The 11,864-nt window shown below is 47.6% G+C and overlaps 2 protein-coding genes across 11 annotated transcripts; both read left to right on the top strand.

The window, feature by feature from the left end:
- Positions 1–1,493: 1,493 nt before the first annotated feature.
- Positions 1,494–8,154, top strand: IL2RG (interleukin 2 receptor subunit gamma). Of its 9 annotated transcripts, none has more exons than XM_035287556.3 (9): positions 1,494–1,703; positions 3,539–3,605; positions 3,996–4,149; positions 4,350–4,534; positions 5,060–5,199; positions 5,938–6,100; positions 6,839–6,935; positions 7,187–7,256; positions 7,637–8,154. In XM_035287556.3, the coding sequence occupies exons 3-9, from the start codon at positions 4,013–4,015 to the stop codon at positions 7,820–7,822; spliced, it is 978 nt and encodes a 325-aa protein (XP_035143447.1). In that variant the 5' UTR covers positions 1,494–1,703; positions 3,539–3,605; positions 3,996–4,012; the 3' UTR covers positions 7,823–8,154.
- Positions 8,155–8,829: 675 nt separating this feature from the next.
- CXHXorf65 (chromosome X CXorf65 homolog) lies at positions 8,830–11,864 on the top strand. 2 transcript variants are annotated; one of them, XM_008989459.5, is made up of 6 exons: positions 8,830–9,022; positions 9,130–9,216; positions 9,419–9,556; positions 10,684–10,752; positions 11,423–11,529; positions 11,719–11,864. In XM_008989459.5, exons 1-6 carry the CDS (start codon positions 8,998–9,000, stop codon positions 11,845–11,847), a joined length of 555 nt encoding a protein of 184 aa, XP_008987707.1. In that variant the 5' UTR covers positions 8,830–8,997; the 3' UTR covers positions 11,848–11,864. The 2 variants fall into 2 exon arrangements, with proteins under 2 accessions (XP_008987707.1, XP_017824210.1); XM_017968721.4 differs by lacking the exon at positions 9,130–9,216.

Genomic DNA, 11,864 nt, shown 5'->3' with positions numbered 1-11,864 from the left:
TTTTAGTAGAGACGAGGTGTTGCCATGTTGGCCAGTCTGGTCTCAAATTCGTGAGCTCAAGTGATCTGCTTGCCTCAGCCTCCCAAAGTGCTGGGATTACAGGTGCGAGCTACCGCTCTCAGCCAGTAGCTCGTCTCTTTTTGCATTGAATAATATTTCATTTTCAGGATGTACCACAGTTTATCCACTCACCTACTGAAAGACAGCTTCGTTGCTTCCAAGTTTGGGCAATTATGAATAAAACTGCTATAAACATCTGTCTTCAGGTTTTTATGTGAACACAAGTCTTCCACTCCTTTATTAATATCAAGGAACATGATTGCTGAAAGAGTATGTTTAGGAAGATGGGGTTTCACCATATAGGCCAGTCTGGTCCTGAACTCCTGACCTCAAATGATCCACCCGCCTTGGCCTTCCAAAGTGCTGGGATTCCAGGTGTGAGCCACTGCACCTGGCCTCTTTTTTTTTTTTTTAATAACAAGAGATGGGGTCTTGCTTTATTGCCCAGGCTGGTCTCCAACTCCTGGGCTCAAGCGATCCACTTGCCTCAGCCTCCCAAAGTGCTGGGATTTCAGGCCTGAGCCACCTTGCCCAGCCAATTTTGGCTTTTTTTTTTTTTTTTTTTTTTTTTTTTTTTTTTGACAGAGTCTTGCTTTTTCGTCAGGCTGGAGTGAAGGTACGATCTCGGTTCACTGCAACCTCCATCTCCTAGATTCAAGCGATTCCCCTGCCTCAGCCTCCTGAGTAGCTGGGACTACAGGGGCACGCCACCACGCCCAGCTAATTTTTTTTTTTTTTAAATTTTAGTAGAGATGGGGTTTCACCATGGCCAGGCTGGTCTCCATCTCCTGACCTTATGATCCACCTGCCTCAGCCTCCCAAAGTGCTGGGATTACAGGCATGAGCCACTGTGCCCGGCCTCAATTTTGGCTATTCTAACAGGTGTGTAACCCTGAAGGTTTTTTTTTTTTTTTTTTTTTGAGACAGAGTCTTGGTCTGTCACTTTGGCTGGAGGGCAGTGTGCAGTCTCAATTCACTGCAACCTCTAACTCCTGGGTTCTAGTGATTCTTGTGCCTCAGCCACCTGAGTAGCTGGGACTACAGGTGAGTGCCACCAAATGTGGCTAATTTTTGTGTTTTTAGTAGAGAGGGGGTTTTGCCCTCTGAAGGATTTTACCCCATAGAAAGTTAGGAAGAGGCTAATTCCAGAGTAAGTAAATGTGTGTGACATATCCAATGTGGCTGGAATTGATCATTGGAGCTTGGACTTTATTCTGAAGGCCGTGAGTAGCTTTTGAAGACTTTTAAGTTGGAGAATGTCCCCTGTAGTGGGTTGAATGTGGCCTCCAAAAAGATATGTTCACTTGGAACCTGTGGATGTCACCTTCTTTGACAAAAGGCGTTTAGCAGCTGTAATTAAGGTAAGGCTCTCTAGGAGAGAACATCCTGGATTAGAGTGGGCCATAAGTTCAATGATAGGTGTCCTTGTAAGAGGAGAGGAGGATAAAGGAGATGCAGAGAAGAAGAGGTAGTGCAAAGATGGAGGCAGAGATTGGAATGATATGTATACCAGCCAAGAAGCACCAAGGAAGATCAGCAGCCACTAGAAGCTAGAAAAGAGGCATGGAACAACTTCTTCCTCAGCACCTCCAGAAGGAACCAACACTGGCCACACTGATTTCAGACTTCTGGGCTCCAGAACTGTGAGAGAATAAATTTCTTTTTTTTTTTCTTTTTTTTTTTGAGATGGAGTCTCACTCTGTTGCCCAGGCTAGAGTGCAGTGGCACAATTTTGGCTCACTGCAACCTCTGCCTCCCAGATTTAAGCGATTCTCATGTCTCGGCCTCCCGAGTAGCTGGGATTACAGGCATGCACCACTACTGCCTGGCTAATTTTTGTATTTTTAGTAAGGATGAGGTTTCACCAGGTTGGCCAGGCTGGTCTTGAACTCCTGGGCTCAAGCAATCTGCCCTCCTTGGCCTCCCAAAGTGCTGGGATTATAGGCGTGAGCCACCAGGTCCAGCCAAGAGTATAAGTTTCTGTTGATTTAAGCCACTCAGTTTGGAGATAACTTATGACAGCCCTGGCAAACTAATAATACATCCTGGGCCTTATAGTCCAGTTTTCCTGAGACTCCCAGGCTAGTGCTCTTTTTCTTTGCTTGATATCCTACCCCATTTTCTGTCTGGTAAAATTACGCTTGTTCTTTAAGATGCCACTGTAAATAGCACCTCTTCAGCACAGACTTCACTAAGTTACTCCTCTCTCCACCTTGGTAAATTTAGTTACTTCCTCTTCTGTGCTCACATACTTTGTAGTATCTCTACATTTATGCTATAGGACTTGTACACTAATTGTATTACTTGTTTATGTCTTCCCCACTTTTCTATGAGCATCTAGAAATATGAGGATGTCTTGTTGGTCTATTTCCAGAACATAAGCATAGTGCCTGGCACGTATTAAAAACTTAATAAGTGTTTCCTGAATAAATAGTTTCTGTAAGTAGTTTCTCCAATCAGCTCTGAGTTTTGGGGGAAGGTAAATCTGGCAACAGGATGAAGAATGGATTAGAAAGCAGAGGGCCTTTAGAAAGGGAGGCCGGTTGGTGGAGTCTAGTAGTCATGACTAGAGCTAATGAAAGACTGATTTAGCAGAGTGGCTATGGTAATGGAAAGGAGGAAACTGTTAGGAGAAACACCACAGAAGCAGAGTGGATTATATTCTCTGGGCAAGAGAGAGGGAGAAATTGAAGCTAATTCTGAGGTTTCAAGTCTGGGTGACTGAGAGGGTGATGATACCATTGACCAAGGTACGGAAGGCATGAAGAGAAGCAGAGTTGGGGGGAAGATGGGAAGCTTGAAGCTAGTATTGTTGTTCCTCCATTTCTAGAATCTTTTTCTATTATAAGTCACACCTCCTTACCAGTTTCAACAGGGACCCAGCTCAGGCAACAGCTAAGGATGGGTATTCTGGTTTGGATTAGATCAGAGGAAAGACAGTTGTATATGAGCCCACAGGAGCCAAGACAGTATTTTCCATTCTCCCAAGACAGTACAGCTTTGACAGAGATTTAAGGCTGACTGAGTCAAGGAAGAAGCATAGCATAGGATGGTGGTGTTGGGGGTAGGGATTCAGAACCTCCTTTATGGAAGATAATGATTTAGAGGAGAAGGTGGTTGAGAACGGTGCTAGTGGTAGTGAACAGATCCTTCCCAGGATCCAGGTAGGCTGAGGATTTTTGACTCTGTGACACTATTGTATACCCAGCCTTAGTTTCTATTTAATACCTTACAGCAGCACCTAATCTCCCAGATAACTTAGCCTGTGTTACACAGCACACATTTGCCACACCCTCTTTAAAGCCCTGGTTTATGAGGTTCTTTCCACCGGAAGCTATGACAGAGGAAATGTGTGGGTGGGGAGGGGTAGTGGGTGAGGAACCAAGGTTCCTGACACAGACAGACGACACCCAGGGAATGAAGAGCGAGCACCATGTTGAAGGCATTATTACCATTCAGATCTCTCTTATTCCTGCAGCTGCCCCTGCTAGGAGTGGGGCTGAACACAATTCTGACACCCAATGGGAATGAAGACACCACAGCTGGTGGGAAATCTGGGACTGGAGAGGGTTGGTGAGAAGGGTGGCTGTGGGAGGGGGCTGTACAGAAATCTGGAAAATTTGGAACCTGCCACTGGCCATTACAGTCATGTGGGCAGAATTAAAAAGTAGAGTGGGAAGGGAAAGGGGGAGGATTCCCTGCCTCACGCTACTTCTTTTTCATTTTTTTTTCTTTCTTTCTTTCTTTTTTTTTTTTTTTTGAGGCAGGGTCTCACTATGTTGCCCAGGCTGGTCTCAAACTCCTGGCCTCTAGTGATCCTCCTGCCTCGGCCTTTCAAAGCACCAGGATTACAGACATGAGCCACCATGCTCAGCCTCCTTCTGACCATCATTTCTTCTCTTTCCGTCCCTGCCTTCATTTTCTCCCCAATCTAGATTTCTTCCTGACCTCTATGCCCACTGACTCCTTCAGTGTTTCCACTCTGCCCCTCCCAGAGGTTCAGTGTTTTGTGTTCAATGTCGAGTACATGAATTGCACTTGGAACAGCAGCTCTGAGCCCCAGCCTACCAACCTTACTCTGCACTATTGGTATGAGAAGGGAAAAGGTGGGAGGGGAGGAACAAGAGGTGGGTTGGATCAGAGACCAAGAAAGAGGGTAGCAAGTCTCCCAGGTGCCCCACTGTTTTCTCCTCGGGTAAGTCATAAGTTGGTTGAGGGGAGATGAGGCTAGGCTCTGGATATCTGCAGTACCCAGATTGGCCCTCTTCCTTCCAACCCTTCTTCTCTAGGTACAAGAACTCAGATAATGATAAAGTCCAGAAGTGCAGCCACTATCTATTTGCTGAAGAAATCACTTCTGGCTGTCAGTTGCAAAAAAAGGAGATCCACCTCTACCAAACATTTGTTGTTCAGCTCCAGGACCCACGGGAACCCAGGAGACAGGCCACACAGATGCTAAAACTGCAGAATCTGGGTAATTTGGAAAGGGTCAACAGACCAGGGATACTGTGGGGCATTGGAGTCTACGGAGTAGTGTTCTTTTATCATAAGGATACAGGGGGCCGGGTGCGGTGGCTCATGCCTGTAATCCCAGCACTTTGGAAGGCTGAGGCAGGCAGATCGCGAGGACAGGGTTCAAGACCAGACTGGCCAACATGGTGAAACCCTGTCTCTACTAAAAAATACAAAAATTAGCTGGACATGGTGGCTCATGCCTGTAATCCCAGATACTTGGGAGGCTGAGGTAGGAGAATTGCTTGAACCGGGACCCGGGAGGCAGAGGTTGCAGTGAGCCGAGATGGCGGCACTGCACTCCAGCCTGTGCTACAGAGCGAGACTCCATCTAAAAGTAAATAAAAAGAAAAAAATAAGGGTACATGGGCAGAAAAGTGGAGATAGGGGATTGGGATGGGAAGGGAGGAGGTATTAGGGGCACTACCTTCAGGATCCTGGCTTGTCTAGGCCAGGGGAATGATCATATATGCACACATATTTCCAGTGATCCCCTGGGCTCCAGAGAACCTAACACTTCGCAAATTGAGTGAATCCCAGCTAGAACTGAACTGGAACAACAGATTCTTGAACCACTGTTTGGAGCACTTGGTGCAGTACCGGACTGACTGGGACCACACCTGGACTGTGAGTGACTAGGATGTGAATGTAGCAGCTAAGGCCAAGCAAGTAGGGCTGAAGGATTCAACCAGCCAGATAGGAGGACCTAATATCAAGCTCCTGTTCTCTGCCTCACAGCTCCTCTGCTTACCCCTTGCCCTCCCTCCTCCAACTCCTTTCCCTATCATCACCAGTGAGTTTTCTTTTTTTTTTTTTCTTTTGAGATGGAGCCTCACTCTGTTGCCCAGTCTGGAGTATAGTGGTGCGATCTTGGCTTACTGCAACCTCTGCCTACCGGGTTCAAGTGATTCTCCTCCTTCAGCCTCCCGAGTAGCTGGGGCTATGAGCATGCACCACCACACCTGGCTAATTTTTGTATTTTTAGTACAGACTCTGTTTTGCCATGTTGGCCAGGCTAGTCTCAAACTCCTGACCTCAGGTGATCTGCCCGTCTCAGCCTCCCAAAGTGCTGGGATTACAGGCGTGAGCCACTGTACCTGATACCAGTGAGTTTTCATTAGGGATTCACTACCCATACTCTTCCTGATACCAGATAGACAAGTAAACAAAAGGAAGCCATTAAGGGGATCTGGAGTGGAGACTTTAGATTCAAGTCAGTGAAGGGAACAATGTGGCTTGAGTAGTCAAGAGAGAAGAGAGAAACTGGGAAGTAGCAGAGATGACACTGGTGGGTGTTCAGGCGTATGTTTTAATTCTCTCTTCTTTTATAGACACCCACTTTCCTTTATCCTCTTTTTCCTCAAGGAACAATCAGTAGGCCACAGTCATAGCTTCTCCCTGCCTAGTGTGGATGGGCAGAAACACTACACGTTTCGTGTTCGGAGCCGCTTTAACCCACTCTGTGGAAGTACTCAGCATTGGAGTGAATGGAGCCACCTGATCCACTGGGGTAGCAACACTTCAAAGGGTAAAATGGGCCCACATGATCCCAATCCATAAGCCCAACACCCCAGCCTTTCTTTTTTTTAATTGCATTTTAGGTTTTGGGGTACACGTGAAGAACATGCAAGATTGTTGCATATGTACACACGTGGCAGTGTGATTTGCTGCCTTCCTCCCCTTCACCTATATCTGGCATTTCTCCCCATGCTATCTCTCCCCAACTCCCCACCCCCCACTGTCCCTCCCCTATACCCCAGCCTTTCTAACACCACTGTCTTTTGCTCCACTTCCCTATCACTAAAGCCCCCAAACTTGGTGCCTCATGTCCCCACACTGCCCAACCCCAACCTCTAGAAATCAAGGTTTTTCTGTGTAGAGTTGGGTTAGTGTGTTGTTAGAGTAGGGGGGTGGTTTGAGAAGGAGGCTGAGGGGTATTCAAGGGGCCTATAGAATGTATAGGATTTCCCTGAAGCATTCCTAGAGAGCCTGCAAGGTTGAAGACGGCTTTGGAACCGGCTGGATCTAGACTCCACTACATACCACCTCTTTGGCCTTAGGCACATCACTAAACTCTTTGATTCAGCTTCCTGAGATATAAGATGGAGATAATAAGTGTTCCTGTCTCACAGGAGCTGCTTTGAGGATTAAACAGAGAGTATGTCTTTAGCGCAGTGCCTGCCACCAAGTTGGGGCTCCACAAAGGCTGGCATGTAGTAGGGGCATGACAAATATAAGGTCCACTTTGCTTTTCTTGTTTCTATAGAGAATCCTTTCCTGTTTGCGTTGGAAGCTGTGGTTATCTCTGTTGGCTCCATGGGATTGATTATCAGCCTTCTCTGTGTGTATTTCTGGCTGGAACGGTGAGATTTGGAGAAGCCCAGAAAAATGAGGGAGGCGGTGGCTGAGAATAGCAGAGGAGGGTTTTGCAGGCTCTCTAGGAGTAAAGGACAGGACAGTAAGGAATGAGAGATTAGCCAAGAGGATTTGGTGATGGAAGGAAGCCACAGGCATAGAGAACACAGGATCACTTTATTTCATATGGGACAACTGGAGAAGGGTGATAAAAGAGCTCTAACCTATGTGCTCCTGCTCCCTCTTTCTCCCGTGTCAGGACAATGCCCCGAATTCCCACCCTGAAGAACCTAGAAGATCTTGTTACTGAATACCACGGGAACTTTTCGGTAAGAACGCTGTCATAAGCATGCTGCAGTCTATCAACTGCCAACTGCCTGCCAGCAAGACAGACAAAGTGTGGGGGTGGGGGCAGAGAGAAGAGGGAAGGAGGCCCTGCACTAACTGTCAGGATGTGGCCGACCAAATGGGGGAGAGACACACACTGTCTCTCTATACACACGATACAGAGAGAGACACATACTGAAGTGCAGATTATAGATTGAGCGAGGCAGATGGAAACAGTGGTACTAGGGGCCCAGGAGTCTGTGTATCCCTTCTGTAATCAATCACAGTGGTTGCAGACATCACAAGCACTCCTTTGGCACAGAGCTTGGTGTTTTATTTCCTGCCCCTAATTGACCCCTGACCTGGACATATCTGTCTTTAGGCCTGGAGTGGTGTGTCTAAGGGACTGGCTGAGAGTCTGCAGCCAGACTACAGTGAACGACTCTGCCTCGTCAGTGAGATTCCCCCAAAAGGAGGGGTGCTCGGGGAGGGAGCTGGGGCCTCCCCATGCAACCAGCATAGCCCCTACTGGGCCCCACCAAGTTACACCCCAAAGCCTGAAACCTGAACCCCAATCCTCTGACAGAAGAACCCCAGGGTCCCATAGCCCTAAGTGGTACTAACTTCCGTTCATTTAAGCCATCTGTGTCCCATGTTCATCTCACCTCCCTGTGGCTGATTTGGAATTTTGTGCTCCCATGTAAGCGCCCCCGCATTTGGTAACCCCCACTTGAGAATTGTCCTTTTGCCCTGTACATGTTTTTCATCTCCCCCAATCTGACCCTTCCTTTTTGCAGGATTCTTCCTCCCTCCCTCTTTCCCTCCCTTCCTCTTTCCATCTACCCTCCGATTGTTCTTGAACCAATGAAAAATAAAGTTTCTGTTGATAATCATCAAAAATGTCTGTCATGGGGGTGGGGAGCAGGGGAAACATGGGATGCAATGACGGTGGGAGGGGAAGAAATAGGAGTAGTATATTCATGCTGTGGAAGCAGGAGTGTTACCAGTTCGCTAGAAAAAGAGTACTGTTCTGGAAACTGACTTTTTTCCAGGTGTCCTGCACTCATTCCAGGGTTTAGTTTAGAGTTAGACTTACAATGTGCTGGGTGAGGTGGCTCATGCCTATAATCCCAGCACTTTGGGAGGCTGAGGCAGGTGGATAATGAGGTCAGGAGATCGAGACCAGCCTGGCCAACATGGTGAAACCCTGTTTCTACTAAAAATACAAAAATTAGCTGGGAGTGGTAGCGTGTGCTTATAATCCCAGCTACACGGGAGGCTGAGGCAGGAGAATTGCTTGAACCCAGGAGGCAGAGGTTGCAGTGAGCCAAGACTGAGCCACTGCACTCCAGCCTGGGCGACAGAGGGAGAGTCTGTCTGAAAAAAAAAAAAAAAAAAAAAAGAGTTAGACTTACAACACTTACCATATTGCGCCCACTTTCCAACTAATATTTTACATACCCTACCCAAGTTTTTCTCTCCTTATCCTTACTCCACTTTTTGACCACACCTGCCACTTTTGACCTCATAATCCCTCAACTGCAGCCTCAGGCCCCACCCCTGGGGATGCTGGTTATCCACAACTACCAACAGCTCTCTCCTAGCTGCCCAGCCTGGACATCCTCAGCCTATGAAACCCATCTGCCTCTCCAGTCCACCAATCCTATAGACCTATTTGCCCCACGCAAGGCCTCTAGAACACCATCCTTCTGCATGACTCATCAGTGAGGCGATCTTGAGGGCATGTTCATCTACATCAAACATGGAGGTGAGGGGAAGCACAGAACTAGAGTCTGTGGATGGGGGTGGAGGGATCTGAGGGCAGTGGAGATCACAGAAATGGGCCCACGTGTGTCCCATTCCATCTCTTCTCAGATGATCAGCAGTTTCTGGTCAATACCAACTGCTCTGTCACCGTGATGCTGTATTACATCCGCAAAAAACTACAGTTGCCTAAAACAAGTGAGGAGATTGGGGAGGGGACTAATGGCCAAAGGTCAGAAGTAGCTTGGTTATCTCTAATCCCCAAGCCCTCCTCCTGGCAAGAAGGGAGTTCCTCATATACTTACAGCTTCCTCCAACCCATTCTGTATAAGATCACTGGTCCCTTTTACTCCCACTCTCTTTCCTTAGCTGCCCCAATTACCCTGTGGTCTCCCTCCAGGCACCATCGATTTGTGTGATGAAGCAGGGATGATGAAGATGTTTTTTCAGATGAAGCCCAACCATACAGACTATGCCAGCAAATACCTTACAGCTCGAAGTACCTACTATGTTTGTAAGGTGGTGCGTGGGCCACCAGGTAGAGTCTTGGGAGTGCTCCCCAGAAATAAAACAAGGCCTTCAAGATAGATTATAAACCTTATCTTTAAAACAGAGCATCCAAGGCTGGGCACAGTGACTCATGCCTATAATCTCAGCACTTTGAGAGGCCGAGGCGTGAGGATCGATAGAGGGCAGGAGTTTGAGACCAGCCTGGGCAACATAATGAGACCCTGCCTCCAAAACCAAAAACAATCAAAACCAAATTAAAACAAAAACAGAACACCCTCAACCAGATCCAAACTGACCATCTCTAGTCAGCCTAAGGAAGGGCACTGCCTCTGTAACAATAGATTAGGCTCACACATACGCTCTCCTAGATCCACACCTCAGGGGAAGAAATAAGATCCACCAGCTCAAGGTAGTTTTTTTTTGTTTTGTCTTTATTTATTTATTTATTTTTTTGAGAAGGAGTTTTGCTCTTGTTGCCCAGGCTGGAGTGCAATGGTGCAATCTCGGCTCACTGCAACCTCTGCCTCCCAGGTTCCAGCGATTTTCCTGCCTCAGCCTCCTGAGTAGCTGGGACTATAGGCGCCTGCCACCACGCTCTACTAATTTTTTGTATTTTTAGTTGAGACGGGGTTTCACCATGTTGGCCAGGCTGGTGTTGAACTCCTGACCACAGGGGATCCACCCACCTCGGCCTCCCCAAGTGCTGGGATTACAGGCGTGAACCACTGTGCCTGGCAAAGTAGTCTATTTATTTATTTAGTTTATTTATGATGGAGTCTCGCTCTGTTGCCCAGGCTGAAGTGCAGTGGTTTGATCTTGGCTCACTGCAACCTCTGCCTCCTGGATTCAAGCGATCCTCCTGCCTCACCGTCCTGAGGAGCTGGTATTACATGCCTGGATAATTTTTCTTTTTTTTGGTATTTTTGGTAGAGATGGGGTTTTACCATGTTGGCCAGGCTGATCTCAAACTCCTGACCTCAAGTAATCTGCCTACCTTGGCCTCCCAAAATGCTGGGATTACTGGCGTAAGCCACCACGCCCAGCAAGTAGTCTTTAGTGTTGGGTCCTGGAATCTTGGGCTTCAGAAGGGTGGAGACTGGATGACAAGGGCTGGAGATAGTACATGGCTATATTCACACACTGCTATATTCATAGGAACCAGGATCGAGCCTGCTTACAAAGCTTTTGTGCCTCTCCTCAAGAATCCGGAGCCCCTGCTGCTTGGTAAGAAGCAAGATGGGGGAGGGAAGAATATGAAGGGTACAGTATATAGCTGTGTGATGGAGAATATAGGGTGGGACTAGTGTGATATGGTAGGTCAGATGATAGGAGCCTAGGAAAAGGGGGGCAGGGTCCAGGTCCACTTTAGGAGGGATGTTTAGCTCACACCAGGTGTAATGTGCATGCGTTACTTCCTGCTTCTCCCATTTCTTCTTCTTCTTTTTTTTTTTTTTTAATGAGACAGAGTTTTGCTCTTGTTGCCCAGGCTGGAGTGCACTGCAACCTCCACCTCCCGGGTTCAAGTGATTCTCCTGCCTCAGCCTCTGGAGTAGCTGGGACTACAGGCGCCTGCCACCACGCCCAGATAATTTTGTATTTTTAGTAGAGATGGGGTTTCTCCATGCTGGTCAGGCTGATCTTGAACTCCTGACCTCAGGTGATTCACCTGCCTTGGCCTCCCAAAGTGCTGGGATTATAGGCGAGAGCCACCGTGTCCAGCTCTGCTTTCTCCATTTCTTGGCCATCTTCTCTGTATATCTCCCTATCACCATCCCATTATTTCCATCTTAGGCCAGGTGGGGCTCCAGCTGATGATATGAACAATGGATGGGAGCATCAGAAAGGGTAAGGTCTCTAGTTCTCAGAGGTGCAGGTGCCTTTTCCTTGTTTTTAGTTACACTGTGCACACAATGTGACGCCCTGGAGAGGAGCCGACTTGAGAGGCTTAAAATGTTAGAAGCCAAGAAGGTCGTTAGAATTGAACCCTCTGCAATTACCCCGGTAAGACTCACCAAATGTGGTCTGCCCCAGCACCCCGCTCGCTCTCCCCACCAGCCAACCGAATGTTCCTCCATCCCAGCCCTCTGAGATGAATTTCCTGCCTCCAATTTCTTTTTTCCTTCCTTTGGCCCTGGGTTGTAGAAACCTTCCCTGCAGGGGCCTCTTTGTTTACTTACTTTCTTTTTCTAGTCCAAGCTATCAGGACAAGACAAAAAGAAGTCTGCTCTCAAGTCTAAGCCTCTGACCTCTAAGAAGAAAGTAGTTTTCAGAGAGGATAAAAGTCGCCCACTCCCTAAACCCACCAAGCAAAACAAGTAATACAAGGTGTAAAATTA

Source organism: Callithrix jacchus, chromosome X, assembly GCF_049354715.1.
Source record: "Callithrix jacchus isolate 240 chromosome X, calJac240_pri, whole genome shotgun sequence".
NCBI lineage: Eukaryota > Metazoa > Chordata > Mammalia > Primates > Cebidae > Callithrix > Callithrix jacchus.
Note: the sequence above shows the minus strand (reverse complement) of the source record. Positions and strands in the feature narration are given on the sequence as shown.

Excerpts from the sequence above, each read along its gene's own strand:
- IL2RG (XM_035287550.3), top strand. The coding sequence starts at position 3,494 with ATGTTGAAGGCATTATTACCATTCAGATCTCTCTTATTCCTGCAGCTG. Across the intron at positions 4,150-4,349 it reads AACCTTACTCTGCACTATTG|GTACAAGAACTCAGATAATG; the intron begins GTATGAGAAGGG and ends CTTCTTCTCTAG. Across the intron at positions 5,200-5,937 it reads ACTGGGACCACACCTGGACT|GAACAATCAGTAGGCCACAG; the intron begins GTGAGTGACTAG and ends TTTTTCCTCAAG.
- CXHXorf65 (XM_008989459.5), top strand. The coding sequence starts at position 8,998 with ATGTTCATCTACATCAAACATGGAG. Across the intron at positions 9,023-9,129 it reads CATCTACATCAAACATGGAG|ATGATCAGCAGTTTCTGGTC; the intron begins GTGAGGGGAAGC and ends ATCTCTTCTCAG. Across the intron at positions 9,217-9,418 it reads ACTACAGTTGCCTAAAACAA|GCACCATCGATTTGTGTGAT; the intron begins GTGAGGAGATTG and ends GTCTCCCTCCAG.